The sequence below is a fragment of the Protopterus annectens genome, chromosome 7.part0 (genome assembly GCF_019279795.1).
Source record: "Protopterus annectens isolate FY-2018-M chromosome 7.part0, PAN1.0, whole genome shotgun sequence".
NCBI lineage: Eukaryota > Metazoa > Chordata > Ceratodontiformes > Protopteridae > Protopterus > Protopterus annectens.
Window position 1 is genome coordinate 1,708,680,823 of NC_056739.1, and position 25,765 is coordinate 1,708,706,587.

Genomic DNA, 25,765 nt, shown 5'->3' on the forward strand with positions numbered 1-25,765 from the left:
TCTTTTATTTTTAGCCAGGCGTCTGGGTACAAAGATAAGCGCCCCCCGACTGCCTCCAGAGCAGAACAGTCGGGCCTCCTTTCAGGAGCACTGGTAGGGTTGCCCAGAAAAGTGATCTCTGTGCCCCTGGTGTTGCAGACCCCCCCCCTCTGCTGTGAGGGCAGCGTCTTCCATTATTACCCCCTCCTCTGCCCCTGGTGGGGGGTTCACCACGTGTGCCCTGAAAGGCTCCTTGGGCTTTCCGGAACCACATTTTCCCTCCCCTTTGACCATTGGGATAAGGTCGGGTAGGGGTGGAAAAACAGACTCCGACGGCAGAGTCTTTCCCTCCTGTTCACACCTGGTCAAGGTTTCCTTCACTTTAGGCTCAAAAAGGGATGAGCCATCAAAGGGAGTGCTCATGAAGGATGACTTTAAGGGCTCCGCGAGGAACACAAGTGCATTCAGGAATGTCTTCTAAGAGCGATTCCTGTACCCGCTGCCCTACTCTTTCCATCAACTGCATAGGATAGGAGACGCATGGATGAGTTGACAATAGAATTTAGGGTAGAAAGCTGGGCAGCAACTTTATCAAAGGCTTCGGCAGCTACTATACCCTGAAGAGCATCTCCCAACTCCTTAAGGAGATCTCTTTGCAACCTAGTAAAATGGGTTAAGTAGTTCAGTGAATGGAGAGCAAAAGTCGCTGAATTGAACATGCGTTTCTCATATCTATCCATAATCCTAGACTCTCTATTAGGAGGATGGATAGACGATGTCTCAGACATTTCCTTCTTGGTGGCCACCGCCACCACCATGGCATCAACAGGAACTCCTTTGGCTAAGAACGTTTTGTCTAGTGGGGCTGAAGTGTGGTAGGCCTCCTAGGGACAGGCTCCGTAGAATCCGGTGACTCCCACGCCCTTCGAGAAGACAACTGCATGAGTTCTTCAAAGGGCGGAGACACCCAAGAGGTGGAAGGTTGAGACCCGAAATCCTTCAGGAGAACTGACTCATCCTCAATAGGGTTTTTGGACTGCCAATCACCACTCTGCCTAAGGATCTCAAGTATCTCAGCAAAGGAGATATACTCAGAGGGAGACCCTTCTGACTCATCCAAGTCAGTATCGGATGTTAAAGACTCCTGTGGGGAGTCCAAGTGTCTCCTCTTACACAATTTCTTCCTAGGAGCCTCCTCAGTGGGGGCTTCTGGAGAGGTCTCAGAAGAACAGGGGCCACCCTGTGGGGCTACCTGGGGCTCTATGCTTAGCCTGGATCATGGAAGCAGAAGCAGACACAGGTGCTTTTGGGGATGAAGAAGCAAAGCCTGAAGTTGAGGATGTCTTGGGAGACAACGCTCTCCTCATGGCATCGAAGGCACCACCACTCCGATGAGAAGGAGTCAACGGATCCAAGGGAACTGTCAAACCCCCCTGCACCAAGGCAGTGGGCTCCGAGCAGGAGGTAGGAGCCGAGCTCATCTGAGACGAAGCCCCGAGAGGGAGAGTCGGCACAGACAAGTCGGTCCGACTATCCTCTCTGGATCCGAGTGGAGAATGTCGGCTCCTAGAGTCCCCGGTCGGCGCCGAGGAAGTCAGAGTGGATGGAGCCAAGGACACTGGAACAGGTCTCGACTCCAAAGGCTCCACGATTAACAGGTCTGATTCTTCAGGCTCTGAAGGGCTGGTATGGCTCGGAGGAGTAGACAAAGCAGGAGTAGTGTTTTTCGGCTCTGAAGCCACTTGGGTCAGAGCCGACAACAATTTAACAAGGCCTGGTGCCTGCAGAAGCTTCTGCACCAGTCGATGCATATCCAAATCTGAAAGGCTAACAGACAACCTAGATGAATGCACCGATGTTGCTGACTTGAGTAATGGTGACTGAGGCACTTTGGATACAGGCTCCAATGCTGTGGGCCGGCTCCGAAACCTGTGAAGCCGATGTCACAGAGTCATCAGATTTTTTTGAATGCTTGGAGTCCTTAGATTCAACGGATGACTTGGAGGACTTAGATTTGCGTGCAACATCTGGGTCACACAATGTCTCTTGAAAAGGGTGTTTTAACAAGCTCCTGTCCATTCATTTCCTTTTCCTCTCTAACAGAACCCTGGATGAAAAGGAATGGCAGACAGCAAAAGATTCTTGTAAGTGGACAGCCCCTAAACAATATTTACAGGTAACATGCCCATCAGTTACTGACATTTTTTGATTACAGTCTGGACATTTTTTAAAACTGGACTTGAGATGTTTGTCCTTATCATCTGCCATTATACTACTTTAATACACGCAGATCAAATATTAATAAAAATAACAGGCTCTAAACACACACACACACACACACACACACACACACAGATGAGCCTGAGATAAAGTATCCAAAAAACTCTATATAACTAGAACTAACTACTAGAATAAGTTAGTTAAACACACACACATTATCCAAAGATAACTAGACCAAAACAACAAGGCCAAATATTTAAAGAGTAAATATTTATGAACACAAGGGAAGGGGAAATGCAAGGATGTTATAAGAGCTAGCTATCTAACTATCCCAAGTAAAAAAATTACTAAAGTTACATAATAAACTGCTAAATAGAATTTTTTAAAAGTTTACTGGCCCGAGCTTTCACTGGCACCTCCGATCAGATGCCGCGGCAAACTAGATCTGGGGTAATTCACAGTGCATCATGGGATAGGGGCTTGGCCTCGAGCTACTGGAAGAACGTGAGCTTTGCATGTGGCCGTACCTAAGCCGAGGGATCGGTTCCGAACCCATCAGTGAAGAATGAACGGTGAAACTGAACAACTTCACATGAAATCTCTTTGGATTCAGGAAAACACTTTCAGGTCCCCTGAGCTCAAGCAGGGTGAGATGTCAACATTTAATCGACCTACACATTTTTATTCCCCATATTCTGGTGCCTCCCATCAAACATATATAGATTCTTATCCTACATATTTAAACATTCTTACACCACTACACTCAAACTTTTTTTAATAATTCACATTTCTAGTCAATATTTTCGCCTCTTTCTCTCATGTTCATCACAGCATCTCTCTTTCCCTGCTGGCCGCAGTTCCTTCCTTTCAGATCAGGTGATGTGTTCGGTCATCTTACTTATGCCATTTTCATTCCCCAGTGATACACAAGAAAATGACACAAAACAATGTTTTACTTACTATGCTTACCTAAAGCACTAACCAGCTTAATTACATTAAATATGAATTAGGGGCAGGTCTAGTTACAGGAAAATGTGGTAGTGTCACAGTGCAGATGTGAGCATATCTCATAAATCAAGGCTGCTCCTTTCCAATTAAATCTCTGTCAGTCTTCCAGAACGTTCACCTGCAGGACTTTAACAGGGCAGCCATATCTCAATGAATAAGTTAAAATATGTTGCAAAAACATGTAGGTCATGCACTCAATGTTACGGAAAAATAATCCCATATGCCTTACCTTAGATATGAATATGGTGTTAATCTTTGGATTGTGCTTAAAATTCTGTAGAATCTGCATTCTTTCACCTTGAGATGTAGGACCATAAATATAAGGTCTAAACAGTGAAAAAATAAAGTATATCTTGTGACCAAAATAGAGTTAGTAATATTACCATTTCCATCCAATAATATGGTTTTGTCCTCCTCATTTGTACTCTAGATAACAAAAACATATGGCTCAATTCCTTACCTGTAATTAGCATGTTATGGTTGATCAGCTAATATTATTTTTAATGTCATTCAAAATTTGCTAAAACTTTACTGTCAGGATGGGAAAGTATCCAATTTGGAAGAAAAAAAAATCAATTGCTATATTCTTGAAATGTAACCAAAGATGCATCTGTACACAAGTTGTGAGTTAAGTAAGAAAACACTGAAAAATGGTGAAGTTACAAGGCTGCACTCATCAAATTAAATACAAATTGGCGCACAACATTGTTGGCTGGCAGTCTGGTAGATGGCTGACTTGCTGTGTCTGGGTAGGGATCAGAAAAAGCATATACTAGATGGTGGTCCTTTAGGGTACTTGACAGAACAGGTGCACAAATGATGTTTGGGTTATAAGATAAGAGCCAGTCTAGAATGGATGATGAGCTTGTGGATTTACTTTGTCTAGTAGTGGAGTTATTAAATGATTGAAGGTGAAAAAGTTTATATAGGGAAGTTGACTTGGGAGGATTGTGGAAGACAAACTGATGTTTTAAGTCACTTAGGATGACAGTTTCCAGTGGTACATTAGATGATGACCAGGAGAGAAAGTCTTCCAATATACTACAGTATGAACCACTACCAGGTGGGATAAAGAGTGCTATTATGAAAATAGACTAGGCATTGTTAATCTTTAAGAGGGAGATCATGAATTCTGCTTTTGAGAAAGATGGACATGATTTACAGTACAGAGAAAGCTGGGGGGTTATTTTAGTAGAGGAGTGCAATATCATCTTTTTTGTATGGGTGGCCAAGGAGTAGTAAGCTCCAACCAGGGGGTAACCTCTCTTCAGAGGCGACAGTGGGTTTTAACAGTGTCTCAGTTATGACCAGAATGTCAGGATTGCTTGTTTTAATCCAGGACTGCAGGCAGGGGATTTTACTACTTATCCTCTATCTTTAAATGATGAGAGTTTTACTGGATTCATGTCAGATGAGGGTCGGTCTGAGGTGCTGATTGCTGGGGAGATGATGGACCCTAGGTTTGGGTGATGTCCCCACTGAACAGAAGTGAAATGAAAGCGGAAGGGAAGAATACTTTGAATTACTGTGTAGTTTAGTAGTTTGGTAACAGTGAGGTAGCTTGAGATGCTGGAAATATGGGGCGAAATAGTAAGGTGTCAGGAGGTGAAGGAAAAATACAGTTGTGTACACTTACCATAAATGTAGATGTTCAAGTGTATTCACTGTTGCAGTCATCACATTTGGGTTATCTGCTTGCAGTACACCTCAGCTGGCCTGATTAACAAAGTCTTGGGTCCTGCGTCGGTTGCTGTCCCTTCTTCCATGACGTCAGGTAGTCAGGGGTATAAAACATGCAGCCGACACCACTACATCAGTTTTTCTTGCCCCAGATGTCAGGTGCCCCCATAATGGGAAGCAATGAAATAAATATATACAAGGATATACCTCCAATAAAAAAGCAAATACACCAAAAAGCTTTTAAGCATAGTAAAGGAGAGTACAAGTATAGCCAAAAAAATGTCAGGGGGCTAGAGGTAGGGTAATCAGAACTGCAACAATGAATACACTCGAAAATCTACATTTATGGTAAGTGCACACAACTGTACTATGTTCTTCGTGTTTCACTGTTGCAGTCATCACATTTCGGTAGATTCCCAAAGCTAAAGATGGGAGGAGGAATTTAGATAGCAATAGGACCAGCTATAAGGCAAAGACTGCAGTGGCAAAGCCAGCTCTGGATTTAGAGAAAATTGGCAAATGGTAATGCTTGGTGAAAGTATGTACAGAACTCCAGGAAGCAGCTTCTAGGATATCCCTGGTAGGGGCACCGAAAGGCTGTAGAGGTAGATGCAGCCCTGGTTGAATGGGGGTCTGATCCCCTGTGGGATAGGTTTTCCATAGTGCTTATAGCAGAAATTAATGCAATGGCCTATCCATTTAGAAATGGTTTGCTTTGAAATGGCCTTCCCCTCTGCCCCTGCAGCAAATGCCACCAGCAGTTGTTCAGATTTCCTTTGAGGTTTAGTCATGTCCAAGAAAAAATCTAAGTTGTCTGTGCACATCTAAGGAGTGCAGTATCCATTTCCCCTTGTTCTGTGGATGAGGAAAGAAGGTTGGCAAATGGATGGACTGATTAAGAACCACACTGGATACCACCTTGGAAATGAAGGCGGGACTGGTTCTGAGGGACACCCTGTCCGCATGAAAGATGATGAAAGGCTCCACTGCCATAAGGGCCTGTAATTCAGATATCCTTCTTGCTGAAGTGATTGCTAAAAGGAAGACTGTTTTCCAAGAAAGGAATTTTAAATCTGCACTAGCAGCTGGCTCGAACGGAGGAAGAGTGTGTTTTTCCAATACAAACTTAAGGTCCCAGGCTGGGGTTGGGGCTCTCCTGGGTGGTCTTAAATTTTTGGCCCCTCTGAGGAACTACTTGAGCAGTGGATGAGAGAAGAGGGAAGGTTCTGTGTTACAATGAGCTGAAATGGCTGAGGCGTGAATTTTGATGGAGGAAAAAGAAAGGCCCTTGTGAAGCATCTCAGTTAAGTACTGTAGAATCTGAGGTAAGTTGGGCGCTGCTGTGCTCATCCCTTGAGATTGGTTACAGGGACATAATCTTTTCCATTTTTCAGCATAAGATTTTCTAGTACTAGGCCTCCTTGCCTCTAAAATTATATCCATCACTGGTTTACTGAGGGATGGTAAAGGAGAGCTTAGGTAATTAGCCAGGCTGCTAGGTTCAGGGTTTGAAGCTAAGGGTGCAGAATCTGACTCTCCTGCTGAAACAACAGGGTAGGGGTCTGAGGCAGGTGCCATGGGGCCAACAGTGACACACTGCGCAAGAGAGGGTACCTGTGTTGGCGTGGCCAGTCTGGTGCAATCAATATCATTCTTGGTTTGTTCTGTTTCATTTTTAGTAGTACTTTGGAGAGGAGAGGCAGAGGAGAAAAGGCATAAACTGCAGCTGAAGGACAGAGCATCCATTTTCCAAGCTTGTTGTGGGGAGTCCTTGTACAAAATTTGTCTAATTGGTAGTTCTGGGGGGAGGCAAACAGGTCTATATCCGGGCTCCCTCATTTGTTGTCAACAAGTTGAAAGTCTTTGGTTCCAGTTTCCACTCGTGTAGATCCATGAGGTTTCTGCTTAGTCTGTCTGCCAGTGTACTTAGTTTTCCTGGCAGGAATTGAGCTTGTAGATGTACTTGGTAGTTCGAGGCGGTGTTACAGAGTGCCATGGCTAGTGTACAGAGTGGGTAAGAATGGATACCCTCCTGCTTGTTTATGTACCACATAACAGTGGTGTTGTCTGTCTTTACCATTAATTGTCCTGGAAGAATGTGGTCCTTGAAGGCTGTCAGAACATTCTATACAGCTAACATTTATTTTTGATTGATATGCAGGTGCATTTGACTTGGGTTCCATTTGCCCTGAATGCACTTCCCTGCCAGGTGAGCCCCACATGCATAGTCTGATGCATCTGTTGTTAGGATTTGGGCACAGAGGGTAGAGTGAATGATAGTCCCTTGTTTTGGTGGCCGGAACTCTAACTGTAGGCAAGGTATGATAGGAATCATTGCTTCTAGATCCTGAGAATGTTGACACCATAGTTTTTTTAGATACCACTGCAGTTTCCTCGTATGCAGTCTTGCATATGGAATTAGAAGAATGCAGAAGGTCATGAACCCCAAAGTTTGCAGTATTTGCCTTGCAGATAGCAGGGTTTTTGTGGCCACTAGTTTGAAGTAGGTTGTCAAATGAATTTGTTTCTCTGGCGTGAGGAAAGCCATCTGGGAAGTTGTATTCAAGCTTGGTACCAGGTGAGGTTTCTTTTCGTTTATGGTGTACCCCAGACAAGTTAGCCAGATGATTCAAGAGTATGTCCTGGCTTTTTGCCTGAATTAGACAATCGTCCAGGTATGGGTATATTTGAATATTTCTTTGCCTGCAAAATGCAATGACTGGAGCTAGGCACTTTGTGAATACCCTGGGCGCAGTAGATAAGCCAAAGGACAGTGCAGAGAACTGATAGTGCATGTAGCCTGCTTTGAAGTGTAGGTATCTTCTGCAGGATTCCCAGATTGGGATGTGCAGATATGCTTCCTTTAAATCGAGTGTTGCCAACCAGGCATCTTTGCCTAGCATAGGCAGCAACTGGTGAAGATTCAGCATCTTGAATTTTGGAATCACCAAAAAGGTGTTTAAAGTAGACAGATCCAGGACAGGACGCCATGAATTGTCTTTTCTGAGTACCAGGAAAAGTCTTGAGTAGAAACCTTGTCCCTTTACCTCTTCTGGTACAGTTTGAATAGCCTTTATGCTTAAGAGAGAGAGTACTTAATTTTGAGCCTTTGCCCTCTGATTTGAGGGTAGATCTGGCCAACCGTTTGGGGTTAGTAACATGTGGAAGTGAAATCTGTATCCTTGGGAAACTATTTAAAACCCATTTGTCCTGGGTAATGAGTTCCCAGTTTTCTGCATGTAGAGGAATCTTTCCCCTCAAAGGGGCAGTCAGTTGAGAAGTGCTTGGAAGTTTTAAAGTTAAGTCATTGAGACAGTTTACCATATGGGGAGTTTTACTACTCCCGGATTTGGAAGTGGGGGCCCCCACTGCTTAGTCCTGTGCATACCCTAGGACTGAAGCCTGGGTGCTCTGCTGGATCTGGGTTTAGACTGAGAAGGCCTGGAAGAGGCAGGAAAGGACCAATTCTTAGAGGGCCAATGCCTACTAAATCTTGGAGGTTGTACTTGTAAGAAATCTTTAACAGTTTGCATAGATTTAGCTTTTTCCACCATCTTTTTGAGAACTTCTTCCGCCTTGTTGTCAAAAAGACGGTCCTGATTTAAGGGAGCACCCAGTAATTTAGCTTTAACATGATCTGGCAAGGATTGCTCCTTAAGCCAAGCATGCCTTCTAAGTACAGACCCAGTGACAGCAGCCCTGCAAGATGCCTCTAGTGAATCAAAACCACAATGCAAAGTATGTTTTCCAACCTGTTCAGCAGAATGCATTAAATCCTGTAAATCCTTATTTTCAGCACAATCAGGAATCAACAATTTTCTGTTTAAGCAATCCAATAATATGCTGCTGATACTTTAACATATGAAACTGGCAGTTTAAGGCCCTAATGGCCAAGGTTGCAGAAGTGCATACCTTCTTACCCCATCTATCCAGTGCCCTGGAGTCTCTATCAGAGGAGGTAGGATTTTTGACAGTAGTAGCTTTAATGCCCTTGGGTCCCTGTGAAATGGTCTCAGGATCCGCAGTAGGATTTTTGAAAAGGAACTTGTGAGAGTCAGGAACCCTGTAATATCTATCAGGTTTTCTGGGAGCAGAAGGTAGAGTCAGGGGCCAAGCTAGATTCCGAAAAAGCATCTTCAACAATGTCTAGTACAGGAGGGATGGCTAAAGGCATGTGCTGGGATAACAGTAAGAAATCCCTAAGCCTCTTTTTAGAATCAAGAAATCCTGACTTTTCCCGACGAAAATGCTCCCTAAGAGTATACAAGATTTCATCAAAAGAGAAATTCTCTGGGAGGGAAGCAGAGGGAATAGAGTCCTCAGCATCAGAATCCTCATAGGTAGATAAGGGTAAATCCTGGTCATAAGAGGAAACAGAAATTTCAGAATCTTGGTCAGAAGTATCATAAGCAAACTCAGTCCTAGGTCTCTTAGAGGGGGAAGGTTGGCTTCCCCTAATTAAAGTAATAAGGTCTTCAGCCATTCTTATCATTTGTTTTTTAGGCATAGAGGCCTGACCATGCGGTCTGGGCGGTTTTCTAGGCATGGTTCGAGGTTTAAGCCTTGAAGAAAAAGATGGCGTCAGTTTAATATGCAAGTCAGTAGGCCTGAAAACACCCTCAGAAGCCGGTGCCTGCACAGCGGCTCTGGCCTCATCCAAGGTAGAGACATCCGCAGGTTCCACAGTTGAAGCATCTCACGGCATACCAGACTCCGAATGGGTCTCAGTAGAGGCCTGCGAATCTGAAGTAGTGGGTATCAGGGACTGTGAAAATGCCCGCGTACCGGCGAACTGGCGACTAGCTTAGGAGAAGTGCCGTTGGCAGCTTTGGACCTAGATTTCCTGTCTCTGTCTTTATCTTTGCATTTTTTCGGAATGTCGGTAGTCGGATAGCTTACTCAAGACATATCTGGATAATTGAACCCAGCACCAAAATATTTAGAAGCGAAAATATACTGACGAAGGATAGTTCATTGTTTGAATAAGGCACAAAACAGACAGCGAGGTACGTCGTGGTCAGTGCCTAGGCAAGGAATACAGTATGAATGAAAATCTGTATGAGGTATTTGCTTTCCACAAGAAATGTAGTTATTTACTTTTACTGACATCAGTTTAGAGCAAGAAAAAGTTTCCCCAACAGGGTACTTAGCTTTAAGTTGAAGACACCGGTTCTGAAACTCGAAAACGAAAATTTCAGGAGTCGGCTGACCGGCAATTGCAAACTGCTTCTACTTGGGGCACCACACGGCAAGAAAGACTAATGTAATGGCGTTGGCTGCATGTTTTATACCCCTGACTACCTGACGTTACTGAAGAAGGGTCAGCAACTGACGCAGGACCCAAGACATTGTTAATCAGGCCGACTGAGGGCTACTGCAAGCAGATAACCCAAATGTGATGACTGCAATAGTGAAACACTAAGAACATCTAGTATGATAGAGTTGTGGACTGATATCAGAGTAAGACCGTCTTTGAAAGGGGATACAAGTAGTTGTAGACTTAGTGTGCAAGAGTAAAGTATAGTGAGTGATGTGGTAGTTTGAGGGCAGAGCAGTGATGAGGAGGAGTATTACACATAGGCTGGGGCTATCATTTTATTTGGATCAGAGATTGAGATGAAATTGATGCGAGTGGGGTAACAAGTATGTTATGAATGTTAGCATGTGGCAAGTGCTGGGTTAAAAACTACAGGCAGAAGGGGAAGAACTAAAAACAGGCAGAGGAGGAAATTACTAGGTGGAGCTGAGAGGAAGTGATGTCAAAAGTGGAGGTAAAGGATGTAAGAAGTATTTTATTTAGTGAATTTATTTTTTTGGCTTATTTATACTGATTATTGTTTCTAGCAATTTATATATGGCACTTTTTGTTGCCTGCTGCATGGTTTTTACTGCATTTTATTGCTATTAACTAATCTGCATGGGTAACTGATTTGTTTGAAGTTAAAAGCATTCTGTAGAGTCTCTTTGCTCCTTTATCTGTTTAAAAACTTTAATTTGGGGCTTTCTGTAGTGTTTACTGCCTAAAGAATGTAAGCTAATCACTTTAGTATTGGTCCCCACCCTCCCTGTTGGTGTCTTGTTGTTATACTTGGTGGTTTTGCAGTTGCCTGCCTCTACTGTAAATTTGATCTGGAACACTCCTCCCAGTCTAGTGTCATTAGCTCATTCTACCTAATATAGCCTTCTGTTCCTCCTTTCTCCCATTCAAAAAAAAAAAAAAAATTGCTTGAATCTCCTCGTGTTCTGACTGTGCTTCTCAAAGATTTTGGAAATATAGAGTATATTTTAGAGCATTTATTAGAACTGTATTTGCCTTAATATTGCTACAACTCAAGTGCTCTAGGTTGCACTGCATCTGAATTGTGTGTGTGTGTTAGCTGCTTTTCTGTATATATAGACTTCTCTGTATATGTAGACTAGCTACTTATTCTGCTGTATTACTGCCTCTTAAATAGTTTTTCAGTTGTGCACTTGCCTTGCTTCATTTAAAAAGTTTTAAATTGCTAATTTTGTAGAGTTTTAATTGCATTTACTGTTTAGGACTACACACTCAAACATGTTAGCCTTTTCTGTGTTTATTTAACTATATTATTGCATTGTTTAGCCTGTTTTAACAAAAAAAACCCAAACAAAAATACTATCTTGTTTGCTCGTTTCCCACCTTTCCTAGCCAGTCCAGATTCCCAGGCTTTGCTTGTCTCAGGACTTTATTTTCTGTGTTCAGAGCTATCCAGACCTTGCTGTGGTAGAGGGAAGTCCTACTGCTTACCAGTGGAAGTGGTGAGCATTGTACTGCCTATCTAACACTAGAGGAGTGGTTTCCAGCTCTGAAATTGTAATTTTATTAGCCTTTTTGGGCTGATTTCTATCCCTTTCAACTTTCTGGCTTAAAAACGCGTGTGTTTGCACATTTTCCGCATCGTGCAGCACCATGAGGCTACAGTTAAACTATTCCAGGTGCCAGAAAGTCTGCTCTTCAAATTTTCCCTCAGAACTAGCTGGTTTCTCAGTAGTAGCACTAAAATCTGAACCCCTGTGACTAGCACTTGCTCTAGAACCTGCTGGAAAGCACTAGGAAGCCTGAAACTGATACAAGCACTAAACTCTACTTGTCAATAAAGAGAAATTAACTGTAGGTACTAAACAGCCTATAATTGCAAAGTACCTTGCAAAGGTAAGGGAAAACAGCTCTTATACTTTACAAAAAAAGCACCTAAACAGGCATGTCCAAGGGTCAGCTTCCAGTGATTTCTCCTGTCCACCTGGTGAATCTGGGCATACTGAGGCAATGCGGCAACTGCCTCATGTACACAGACAACCCTTTCCTCCTACCACCCAACACTACAACCTGCGAGAGATGCACTTACATAGCCAAACTGGAAGCAAAGCTCTCTCCGGCCAAGATTGTGCTAGACAGTCAAGAGGAGGTTAACACCTGCACTACACCTCAAGCAACTCAGAGCCCATCAACACCCACACATAGCAACACTAAACCCACATATGTGGAGGCCCTTAACATTAACCTGCCCAAGCAACAAGGACCTCCGAAGCTGAAATGCAAACAAACAACAGTCACAACCAAAGTGACACATAGCTCACAACATCAGTGTGCCACCTAACAACAGCCCCTAAGGCAAGACAATGTACCCAACAATTTAGTCATAGGTGACTCTATAGTCAGGCACACTGATGTCCCACTCACCAGTGAACAAGGAGAAAATTACAGTCAGCTGCCTGTCGGGTGCCAGGATCTGCCACATAATGCATGCACTCAAGTCACTCCACAACAAGTACAAATACAACTCTGTCATTGTCCATGCTGGAGTGAATTACTTGAAACGTACCTCCCTGGGCTACATGAAAAGAGACATGGAAGAGCTCTCGGATCATGTGGCCCAGGCAGGTATGACCCTAACCCTGAGTAGCATCCTGCCTTCGTCCAGAATGATACCAAAGTATAAGGACAAAATGATTGACTTCAACAATTGGCTAAGCTTCTGGTGTCATTCAAAGGGGATCCAGTATCTGTCTGCCTGGGAAGACATGATCGACAAACCACGATGCTTTGCCAGAGATGGTCTGCACCTTTCACCCCTGGGATTCAGGTTACTGGGTAAAGCTCTTGCCACCCCTATAGTGCCTTTTTTAGGCAAGGTTCAAAGGACAAAACCACCACCGTAACAGATACAAGCATGCAAAATCTGAAGGTAATGCTACTCAATGCTAGAAGTCTAAACCTCAAAATGCACTCTCTCGAGGCACTCCTAAATATGGAGAACATCGTTATCTGTGCAGTAACTGAGACCTGGTTTTCAAGGCTCCAGAGAGCATCCCTGCAATACCAGGCTACAACTCTTACCACACGTTTTGACCACAAAACCAAGACCGAAATACTAAATACAGGTGGAGGAGTGTCCATATTCACCAAGGATATTCACACCTCCAGGCTAGTTGCCCAACACAATGCATCTGAAATCCTCCAGGTGCAACTAACACTAGGTAAGATTGCAATCCAAACTGTAGCTTGCTACAGATCCCCACCATGCCCCAAGATTCTCACTACACCTTTCTAAACATACTGGAAAATATTAAGATATAACCAAACACCTTAATACTGGGTGAGTCCAACTACCCTGCCATTTACTGGAAAAACTACTTGGATACAAACTGTTCTTGGAATGCATAAATTCCAACGCCCCTGGATCAGCTAATCCATTGTCCCACCAGGGGCTCCAATATCCTAGACCTGTTCATTAACAACATGGCAGATAGATGCTCCACACCAGTGGTGACCCCCTCATTGGTTAGGTTTGACCATAAGTAAATCACCCTTGACATCCACATCCCACCCCCAGTAAGGAAACCTCCTTAAAAAACTTCTCCAAAGCCAACTTCATGCTACTGAAGTCAGAAGTGACAAACTTCATGACACCCATGCAGGTGGGATCTAAAAGTTCGACTGCAGAATCCTACACTAAGGCACTGCACGAGCACATCCACTTGTGCATGAATCATGCCATCCCAAATAGAACCAAGATGCTCTCCTCCAAAAGAAGCCAATCTGGTGGTCCCATGCTATAAAAACTATACAACAGAAGGAAGAAATTGCTGCAGAAAAGAGGAAAATCCCAGGATGCAAAAAACTCCCTCACCAGCCTCAGTAAGAAGCGGAGATCCCTCGGAAAAATCCCCAAAAGCTAGTTACGAAAATAAAATTGTCAAAGATTCCAAAGACAACCACAAGGCATTCTAGTTATGTCAAGAATCTAAATGGCAATGCTCAGATCTGCTCTGAGCTACAACAAAATGGCATTAAATATACTGATCCCATGGATATTGCCAATATCCTGGCAGATCGATTTAGTGCCAACTTCACCCCCCTCTCATCCCCTAAAGGGCCCATCTCAATACCAAAAGATTGCCATATTCCGGTAATCATGGCCACACAGGTAGAAACCGCACTCTCTAAAGCTAAGAATACAGCATCCATGGGACCAGATGACATCCCAGGCTGTGTACTACATGAAATACAAAATGAACTGGCTCCTCACCTAAGTGTCATATTTAATCATAGCCTCACCTCAGGCTTTGTGTCCACTGAGTGGCACACAGTTACAGTTATCCCACTCAACAAGGGGGGATTCACCTTGGATCCCGGGAACTACCATCCCATCAGTCTGATAAGCTTGATCTGCAAGGGCATGGAACTTATAAACAAAGACATTGGCAACCTTCAAACACTGGACCCCACCCAGTTTGGGTTTGTGAAGGGCCGATCTTGTCTCCTGAACCTGACTTCTTTGAATCAGTCTCCAGAGCTGTGGATGAGATTAAGGCGGTCCACACAGCCTATCTGGACCTCGCCAAGGCCTTCGACACCATACCCCATTCTAGAATCATAGATAAACTTACTAAGCTGGGCATAAATCCCCACATCGCTCGATGGGTTGCCAACTGGCTTACTGACAAAACCCAGACTGTAAAAGTAGCAGACTCCAAATCCAGCTCCAGACAAGTGACAAGTGCAGTACCTCAGGTTTCAGTCCTGGGACCACTCTTGTGTGGCATTTACTTCTCTGAAGTACAGGCCAACACTAAGGGACTCTGGCTAACAAAGTTCTCAGATGACTGCAAACTGGGAGCCATTATTGAATCCCCAAATTATGTGGATATTCTAAAAAAGGGCCTTACAGAAACAGATGCCTGGTGCCAGAGCCATGGGCTCAAGCTTAATGCCAAGAAATGGATAGTTATCCCCTTTAGAAAAAAACATGTACCCATGAATTACTACATAGGTGGCAGTACACTAAACATCGAAAGTGTGAAGAGAGACTTAGGGACACAGGCGGACAGTGGTCTCACTTTCGATAACCACATCGCCACAATAGTCAAGATATCCTTCTATGTGGCACACCTCATCACTAAGGGCTTTTCATCCAGAAAAAAGGAGGCCACTGTCCCACTGTACCCATCCCTCATTAGACCCATTATAGAGTATAATGCTCCGTTTGGTATGTCCCTCACAAGACTTCTGCAAAAGCTGGAAAGGCCACAGAAATACCTCACTACAAGAATCACAGGCCTAAAGCAGATGCCATATGCTGACCGTCTAAAAAAAACTCCAGCATATACTCTGTGGCATATCGTCTATTGAGAGGCGATCTATGTTTAACATACACGGCCATGTCAAACCCTGAGCTGTTGGACATGCTCCACTTAAAGAAATCCCAATCCCTCAGAGCCACACGCTCCAGGGATCTAAACCTTGTCATTGCAATGAACAAAACATGCTGGAGGGATAGGTTCCTGACCCAGAGTCTCCCCATAATCTGGAATAGACTGCCCATACATGTCAAGCAGAGCACCTCCTTGGCCCTCTTCAAAAGGAACCTTGATGATTGGATGGGAGATAGGAAATTCACCCCGGGGATCATGTCAGTCGCCCTGCTAGACAGGGGTCCAGAAAAGTAAATATTGTGGGAAGAAATATCCAGGGAATTGTTACGGCTATGCTTGTATAGGCCCTAGGGCCGATAGCCTAGTACCAACCTATGAAGTTGTGAATGGTTGGTGGGTAGAAGAAGGTGGAGTTGATGTTTAAGTATAAATGTAGTGTAAGTGGGGCTGGTTGTGATCTGGGGGAAGGGGAGTGGGTCGTACTAGCAGAGAACTGATGGCTTCCCACCAAAAGAATCCTCTACATTTACCCAACTTTGAGGTAAATTATTTTAGAAAGCAAAGGAAATAAGTACTGCACTGATGCAGAATGCAGTAACAAAGTAGGCTCTGCTAATGCATTATACAAAAATGCAGTTTACCTTACTGTACAGTGAGGCAGCTAGAGGGAGTTGGATTAACTTGGATCAGGGAGTGGAAAAGTGATTTTAAAATTGGAGCTGCAACAGCTCTGCTAGATCTGGAGACCAACAGAGATGAGGGGAGGGACAAGCAAGTAATTCGATGGAATACAGTTGTCCCCTGATAGTTTTCCACAAAAAAAAAAAAACTAGGGACCGAATGAAGTTCATGTTACTATGATTGCTTGAGATGAGTAACAAAATGAAATTTTATTTTTTATGGGAGAAGCATTTACTTGAAGTCTGCCAAGTCCACCAGAAGAATGCCTTTCTAGCAATACATTCCCTGAGATGAAAGCCAGTTATTGTTGCAGTATAACTTGCAGGTTGGGAAAATCTCAACAGAAGATTGTGTTTAAGGGAATTGCTTTCACTATGTACGTTTTGTTCTGTTAAATTAGAATCTATTAAAGTGTTAAATTAGATTCAACTAAAGCAGTATAAAGGTCTGTGGAGAGTGTTCAGGGATCCTCCAGCAGTTTCAGCAGTGCAGTACACATGATCTAATGAAACAGTGATGGAAAATGTGCCTGCAGCATTAAAGAGATTTCAGTTTTGTTTTAATTCTTGGGTAATGCCTTACATTAGTTTTAAATGAAGATGTATTCCTCGTTTTGTTTTTAGAAACCTGAATGAAATTCAGCTGTGGAAACTTCTTTAGCATCGAGACTTTCCTAACACTTCTGCAGCAAGAATCTGTAAGGCAACTGTGCTCAGTACACTTACTGCAGAATGAGGAGGCTGAAGGGAATTGGATTCATTTGGTATGGGAGTGGAAAAGGCTCTTAATTCATCCATTTCCATTCTCAGTAGCAGCATACAAGCGATCATCCCCTCACATCTCTCACAACTGAATCCTGCATTATTCTGCGCTGAAATCTGTCTCAAAAGCATGACACGTGTCACTAATGTAGAATGGGTATTGGAAAACAGGCCAGCCCAGGTCTCTAAGTATGAATACAAAGTCGTACATGACTTAGTAGATTACCTAGAGAAACAAGAGGCAACTACACTTATTCTGAAGAAAACTGCAATTCAGCTAATGTTTTATGAAAGTTGGTTTTAAACATATGATAAAAGGCTTTCTGGAAGCTTGCATTTAAAAAAGTCAGCAAGAAATAAGAAGTTATGTACTTACCATAACGTTCCATGTTAGTTGTCTTCTCTCGCCTTCTTTCTTGCTTGATGGGTTCGGAGCCGATCCCTCGGCTCCGACTCGGCACTTGCTAAGCTCGAGAGTCACTTTTACCAGCTCGAGGCAGCCCCATATCCCATGATGCAAGGCGGTAAGTACCCAGATCTCGTTTGATGACAAAGGGCAATAGCACCAAGCATAAAACACTTCCCAAAGGAAGAAAGAAAACTTACAGGATGGAAGAAGGACCAGGTCTGAATGGTCTTCAGCATAATAATTTCTTATAACAAGGTCTGTCCAGGCCTGGGGAAGGAGGGGGTCGAAGAAAGAAGGCGAGAAGACAACTAACATGGAACGTTATGGTAAGTACATAACTTCTTAATGTTAAGTTGTCAATCTCGCCTTCATTCTTGCTTGATGGGACCAAGGCCCTAGCACCTCTATCCTGGGTGGCTCAATGGAACAGACTCTTGAGGACTGTAGAGCCAAAACTGGCTCTGTCCCTGGAGGCCAAGTCCAATTTGTAATGGGAAACAAAAGTGTGAGGAGTGGCCCAAGTGGCCGCTGCACAAATAGTGTCTAAAGGAAGTCTAGCTTGAAAAGCTGTAGAAGTAGCTAAGCTCCTAGTTGAATGTGCTTTAGGTTTTGAGCACAGCTGTTTTCCCCTGAGCAGATAAATTTCAGAGATGACCAAGAAAGCCATCTGGACAAGGTCACTTTAGAAACAGGAAGGCCTTTTCTATTATCCGCATAGGAAACAAAAAGTTGATCAGATTTTCTAAATTTTTGTGTTCTGTCCAAATAATATCTAAGTTGACGGTGGACATCAAGATAATGTAGTTTTTGTTCAGCTCTGTCTGAATAGTTTGGGAAAAATACAGGGAGATCAATGGATTGATTCAAATTGGTCTTTGAAGTGACCTTAGGCAAAAAGGTCGGATTAGTTCTCAAAGATACTCTGTCTTTGTGAAAACCAAATAGGGGTCGAACCGATAGAGCATGAAGTTCAGACACCCTCCGATGTAATAGCCACTAGGAATAAAGTTTTCCAAGAAAGAAATTTCAGGGAACAAGAAACAGCTGGCTCAAGGGGGAAGAATCAAGGATGTCAGCACTAAATTTAGATCCCACTGAGGAGGAGGATTCCTGATTGGAGGCTTTAGTAGGAAAATTCCTTTCAAGAAGGCCCTGCAGAGCCTATGGGACATAATATTATGATCTGCTACCCCGACATGAAAGTTGGAGATAGCAGCCAATTGAACTCTGACTGTGGAAGAAGAGGAGCCTGCATGAAAAATCTCTGCTAAGAAGTCCAGGACTGCCTGAACAGGGGCAGTGAAAGGATCAATATTCTTGGCCTTAGCCCAATAAGAGAAACGCTTCCATTTGCTTGTATAAATCCTCCTGGTAGAGGATTTTAAAGTTACTATGATGTCTCTAACTGGGTTAGAGATCAAAGGAAGCCTGGCTAAGGAAGGAAGTGGAGCAACCATGCTGTGAGGTTGAGAGAAGGGATAGACCGGTGCAGCTGACCCGATTGGTGAATCAGAAGATCTGGCACTGGGTCCAGATGCCACGGCTGCACCAAAAGGTGATGATGGAGGTACGGAACCAAACTTGTCGAGGCCAGTAAGGGGCAATGAGAATCAATTTGGCTCTCAAACGGTAGCTTTCTGGATAACTTGAGGGATCAGAGGAAATGGAGGGAAGGCATAAAGAAGTCCCTGGGGCCAATCCTGGGTCAGAGCGTCTCTGGGGGGATGGCCTGGTAGAGGGAAGAGACAGAAGAAGTCTGGGCATTTGCTGTTTTGGGGAGTAGCAAAAGATCGCAACATGGACGACCCCATTCCAGAAATATCTCTTCCGCTATAGATTGCTTGAGAGACCACTCGTGAGGCATGAGAATAGCTCTGCTCAATCTGTCCGCTACAATGTTGGTTTTCCCAGGGATATGCGTTGCTACCAGAAACCGATGAGAGGAGATCGCCCATTGCCATAGTCTGAGCGCTTCGACACAAGGGGTAGGACTTGGTTCCGCCCTGTTTGTTGATATACCAAACTACAGACATGTTGTCTTTGTGGACTGCAATTGTCCCTACGGGAAGAAAGTCGTTGAGGGCTTGCAACGTTAAAAGCACTGCTCTCATCTCCAGGACATTTATGTGCAGATGGTACTCGAACGGCTGCCACGTCCCATGAACCATCCTGCCCTGATAATGACCCGCCACCCGATCAGGGAGGCATCCGTGGTGACAGTGGCTATCGGGGATGGGGGTACAAAGTACCTGCCTTGGTGAACCTGAGGAGATGTGATCCACCAAGCAAGATGATCTTTGCAAGTCTGTGTCACCAGAATCTGGTGACGCATTGGAAGTTGTTGGTACGACCACTGTGTGAACAGCATCCACTGAAGAAGGCGCATGTAGAATCGAGCCAGGGGAAGAAGAGTAATGGCCGCAGCCATGAGGCCTAATATCTTTAGAACCATTCTGGCCTTTACTTTCTTGTTGGCCAGAATGATCCTGACATGACTCTGAATGTCTGAAACTCTTTGATCTGTAAGGGTAGCTGACATCCGAACAGTGTTTAAGTTTGCCTATGAAAGTAATAGACTGGCAGGGCGATAAGGATGACTTTTCGAAGTTGATCGAGATGCCCAAATGAGAACAAAGACTTATTGTGTAATCCCTGGCTTGAATAAGCTGATGCCTGGTGGTGGCTGACAGGAGCCAGTCGTCGAGATACGGAAACACCTGGAATCCTTGACGTCTCAGGTGAGCCGTGACCACTGCCATGCATTTGGTGAACACTCTGGGGGCTGTAGTGAGACCAAAGGGCAGGGCTCTGAACTGGAAATGACTGGACCCCAGCCGAAAGCGGAGAAATCTCCTGGAGTGCCTGTGAATTTTGATGTGATAGTACGCATCCTGAAGATCTATTGAGCACATTCAGTTGTCCTTCTGTAAGAAGGGCAGAATTGACTGAAGAGTGACCATTCGGAATCTTGTCTTCCTCACAGACTTGTTGAGTCTGCTGAGATCCAATATTGGTCTCCAGTCTCCCGTCTTTTTGGGGACCAAAAAGAATCTTGAGTAGATTCCGGGCTCTGAATGGTCTGTTGTAACTGGCTGAATGGCTCTTTTTTGCAGTAGTTTTGAGACTTCTAACTCTGCAATTTCCCTTAGACCGGGTGGTACATCTGGAAGGGAATTTGAGGGGAAAGGACTTTCCTCGAAAGGAATTATGTAACCCTTGGATATGATCGACTGTACCCATCTGTCTTGAGTGAGGGAATGCCAGGCTTCTGGGTACAGTGATAATCTTCCCCCAACTGCCTCCAAGGAGGGACAGCCGGGCAACATCTCAGGGATGCTGAAAGGGCTTGTCAGAGAGAGGCTCTCTGTTTCCCTGGTTTTTTGGACCCCCTCTGCCTCTAGAGCGGCGTCTGTTGTTGTTACCCCTCTGCCTCTAGGGGTAAACTGACCACGTGAATCCGCGTGACTCCTTGGGATTTGCGGAACCACATTTTGCCACCTTTCTGTCCTTTGGGGTAAGGTCTAGAAGGGGTGGAAAAACGGACTCCTACAGCAGAAAGAGTCTTGCCGTCCTGCTCACATCTGGTCAAAGTTTCCTTCACCTGAGGGCCAAACAAAGCTGACCCATCAAAGGGAGAATTTGTGAAGGACGCCTTAAAGGGATCTGCAAAGTCACATAGCCGCATCCAGGCTTGGCGCCTAAGAGCCACACCTGTACCTGCGGCTCTACTCGCCCCATCAGCAGCATATGATATTAGCCGCATGGAGGAGTTTGCAATGGAATTAAGGGTTCCTAGCTGCAAAGCAATTTTTTCTTGAGCCCCTGCAGCTGTAGGATCCTGTACTACTTCACCCAGCTCCCTAAGGATATCCCTCTGGAGTCTGGTGAAGTGACAAAGGTAATTCAGCGACGCATAGCAAAGGTCGCTGAGGAAAACATCCGCTACCGTATCTATCCATGGTCCTAGAGTCCTTATTAGGAGGATGGACGGCACGGAAGGATCTGCAAGTTCCTTCTTGGTGGCAGCAGCCACCACCATGGCATCAGCGGGACACCCTTAGTGAGGAATTGCTTGTCACACGGGCAGTGATAAATTTTGAAGGCCTCCTAGGGTCTGGCTCTAAAGTGTCAGCAGCTAACCACGCCTTTCGGGCAATAACCTGCATAAGGGGGTCGAAGGCGGAGACACCCAGGAGGTGGAGGGCCGAGATCCAAACGCCTCTAGGTATACTGACTCATCCTCAGAGGGATTGTTGGTGGGCCAGTTTCCCTCTGTTTAAGGAGTTCTAGGATGTCTGAGAAGGAGACATCCTCAGAGGGGATCTAGGGGATCCCTCTGACTCATCAAAGTCAGTATCTGAAGTGATAGACTCGGGAGTCTACATGTTTCCTCTTACAAGTCCTCTTCCTAGGAGGATCTCCCAAACATCAGGAGAATCCTCGGAAGAGGGAGAAATTCCCAATGGGGAAACCTGAGGCGGAGGATCTCTGGGTCCTGTAGCAAGAGAAGTGGCAGAGATGTCAACAGGCACTATAGAGGGAAGAGCTAAGGGAACAGACTGCTGACTGATACCAGTGGCCAGCACACTCTTCATCACCTCGAATGCTCCCTCCCAGGCAGGTCCGAGAGAACCCGTTCCGAAGAACTAGGAACTCCAGGGACCACCGAAGGGAAGTCTCCGAGGCAGATGTCGGAGCCGAGCTCACCAAGGCCGAGGCTCCAAGGGAAGAGCGGTTCGACAAGGGTCCGATGCCACTCACCCCTCGGAGGAGACCATGGAAGCCCGCCACCGAATCCCTCTAAGGAAGGTCTCAAGAGGAGATAAGAGTAGAGGCTGAAGGAACAGAAGGGGTATCTGTCCTCCAGCCGTAGCAGTAACCATTCCCGAAGACTCCAACTCCAAGCTCTGGGGTAGAGTTGAAGGAGGAACTGTAACGGGGTGTGGACCAATAGTCGTCTGTTGAGACGGACTATGTAACATTTGGGCCAGTGCCTGTGACTTAAGTAATCTACTGACCACTCTCTAAGTCATGGTCAGAAAGCCTGGATGACCTTGAAGATCGGCTCCGATGGCTCCTTCCGAAGGAGAGGTGAAGCCGAGCCAGTATCGGCTCCAAGGAAGGAGACCTCGACCTCTTCCTGGAAGGAGCCATCGGAACCGATGAAACTAAAGAACCTGTCGGAGCCGACAACTTATCGGAGCCGACAGGTAGCCTCGATGCATCGGCTCCAGCCGGAGCCGATACAGCCACAAAAGTAACAGTGTCGGAGCCGATCGGAGCCGACACCGATGCCTGTGCCACATGGTGGCCGGAACCGAGCGGAGCCGACACCGGTGGTCGATGCAGAATCGGCACCGATAGCCATCGGTGCCGAAGGCTTAGTTAAGCCAGAATCGCTCCAGCTGGAGCCGATCTCACTCAGAGCGAAGTCGGAGCCGAGGCCGCAGGCTTTGACACAGAAGCCTGGGCCTTGGAAGATTTGGCAGATTTAGATGGAGCCGACTTAGCCGGAGAGCCCTCCGGCTTAAGAAGGCCCCTAAGTATTAGTTTGTTTCTTCTTTCCTGCAGGACTCTCTGGCTGAAGGAATGACATATAGCACAGGAGTCCTACAGGTGAAGAGGCCCCAGGCAATACAGGCAAGAAGTGTGACCGTCTGTCAGAGACATCTTCTGACAGCACGAGTCACACTTCTTAAAGCCTGAGACCCTCTCCTTTGACATGGTGTAACACAACACACCCACACACCAGTCAAAGAATTAAATTAAATTGAATATACCAAAAAGGTATAACTAGAAAAACACACACACACACCCTAACAGGGGGGGGATGGGATGGGTAAAGTTTGACTAAAAAAATAAGAAGAGACAGGGAATTTTCTGTCAGAAAATCTTTAAAATTAACTTAAAACTAAAATTTAAAGGGTTTTTAGTAAAAAGGGGCTAAAATATCAAAGTAGTAAATCACTTACCAGGAGCTGGTAAAAGGAGGACCTCATAAGCGAAGCGGCAAACGAGATCTGGGTACTTACCGCCTTGCATCATGGGATATGGGGCTGCCTCGAGCTGGTAAAAGTGACTCTCGAGCTTAGCAGTGCAGTGGAGCCGAGGGATCGGCTCCGAACCCATCAAGCAAGAACGAAGGCGAGATTGACAACTTAACATGACTAACTTTTGTAAAAAGTTACAAAACGTGATCAAATGCCATTTCACCAAAAAGTACAGTTTTGTACCTACCATAAATGTAGATGTCCGAGAGGTATGCATCTGCAGTCCTAACAAATGGGTTGTCCTGCCTCAGGCAGCCCTTCGGTCGGCCGGATTCCAAAGTCTGGGTCTGGCCTCGGCTGATGTCGCACTTCACCCGACGTCATAGCTGCTGTTAATTCGGTATAAAGGCATCAGCCGATGCCATCTTCCTCAGTGTTTCTTGCCCCAGATGCCAGGTGCCCTCTAGGAAGGCTAAATTTGGATAAATGCAAATGTTTCCAAACAATAGAGAGCAAATAAAAATAAACATGTATATACATATATACAAACAAATACACCATAATAGATTCCCCCAGCTAGCTACAAGATGGGCAAATACCCTAGGAGTACCACAGAGGGGAAGAAGGGTGGGCAATCCTGACTGCAGATGCATACCTCTCGGACATCTACATTTATGGTAGGTACAAAACTGTACTATGTCCTTCAAGGATGCATCTGCAGTCCTAACAAATGGGTAGAATACCATAGCCAAACTGGGGGAGGAGGTACTAAGAAGATTATGGTGTAGTTAAGATCCCTTGCAAAACAGCAGTGGCAAAACCTGCTCGGGATCTGGAGTATAAAGGTAGATTATAATGCTTGGCAAATGTATGCACGGAGCTCCAAGTAGCAGCCTCTAAAATGTCTTTGGTAGCCACTCCTCGTAAAAAAGCTGTATTAGTGGCTGTAGCCCTTGTGGAGTGAGGTCTGATGTTTTCTGGAGTTGTCTTTCCATGATAAGACTAACAAAATCTAATGCAATTTCCTATCCATTTTGAGATTGTCTGTTTTGAAATTGCTTTTCCTTCCATTCCTGTTGCATATGCTACCAGAAGCTGGTCGGTTTTTCTATTGTTCTTGGTTCTGTCCAGGTAGTAGCAATTGCTATGCACATCCAAGGTATGTAGTAGTCTTTCCCCCCTGTTCTGTGGGTTGGGGAAGAATGTAGGTAGGTGGATTGCTTGGTTTAATGATACCCTGGAGACCACCTTTGACATAAAAGTAGGATTAGTTCTCATGGACACTCTATCCTGATGGAAGATAAGGAAGGGCTGTACTGCCATTAATGCCTGTAATTCAGAAACCCTTCTTGCTGAAGTGATTGCAAGCAGGAAGGCAGTTTTCCAAGATAAGTACTGTAATTCTGCTGTTGCTGCTGGTTCAAAAGGGGGAAGTGTCAACTTTTCTAACACAAAGTTCAAGTCCCATGTAGGCAATGGTGGCTTCCTTGGTGGCTTTACATTTTAATTCCTCTCAGGAACTGCCTGAGTAGAGGATGAGAAAGACTGGAGGATCCATGTTGTATTCTGCTGAAATTGCTGATGCATGAATCTTAATGGAGGAGTAAGACAGGCCATTGTGGAAAAGCTCTGCTAAATATTCCAGGATGTTAGCTATGTTTGCCAGTGATACATTTTCTCCTTTTGCTGCACTCCAAATGAGATATCTTTTCCATTTTGCTGAATAAGTTTTTCTTGTTGAGGGTCTGCGAGCCTCCAAGATAATGTCCTTAACCCTTTGGGATAAATCTGGGTTATTTTGTCTTATGCACGTTCCAAGCAGCTAGCTGCAGTGTTTTCAAGTTTGGATGCAGGGTTTTGAAGTTGTTCTGTGTTAGCAGTAAAGGAACTAGAGGTAGAGGCCATGCGTGTTCCCGAGACATACTCCTCAGTAGCGGGTACCAATGCTGCCTCGGCCAGTCTGGAGCTAACAGGATGATCCTTGGGTGATCTTCTTTGATCTTCAGTAGCACTTTGTGCATCAAAGGAAGAGGTGGGAATGCATATGCTGTCAGGTTTTCCCAACTGAAAGATAGGAGTCCACCTTCCAAGCAAGTGGGTGGTATGCCCTTGTGCAGAATTTTTTCAATTGGTGGTTGTGTGGGGATGCGAATAGGTCTGTTTCTGGTAGTCCCCATTTCCTTGTAATGGATTTGAAGATGTCTGGATGCAGCATCCATTCGTGGGCATCCGTGGTAGTTCTACTTAAGATGTCTGCTAGTATATTTTCTTTTCCTGGCACAAATATTGCCTGGAGCTGAATGTTGAGGTTCAGGGCCACATTCCAGAGGTCCATTGCCATCCGGCATAGAGGATATGAA

The 25,765-nt window shown here is 44.9% G+C and overlaps 1 protein-coding gene across 1 annotated transcript in view; it reads right to left on the reverse strand.

Annotated features, from left to right (window-relative positions):
• ERCC3 (ERCC excision repair 3, TFIIH core complex helicase subunit) overlaps positions 1–25,765 on the reverse strand; it is a 476,680-nt gene that overhangs the window by 143,936 nt on the left and 306,979 nt on the right. Inside the window, 1 exon segment of the mRNA XM_044078239.1 lies at positions 3,437–3,533. Coding sequence (XP_043934174.1) covers positions 3,437–3,533 — 97 coding nt within the window.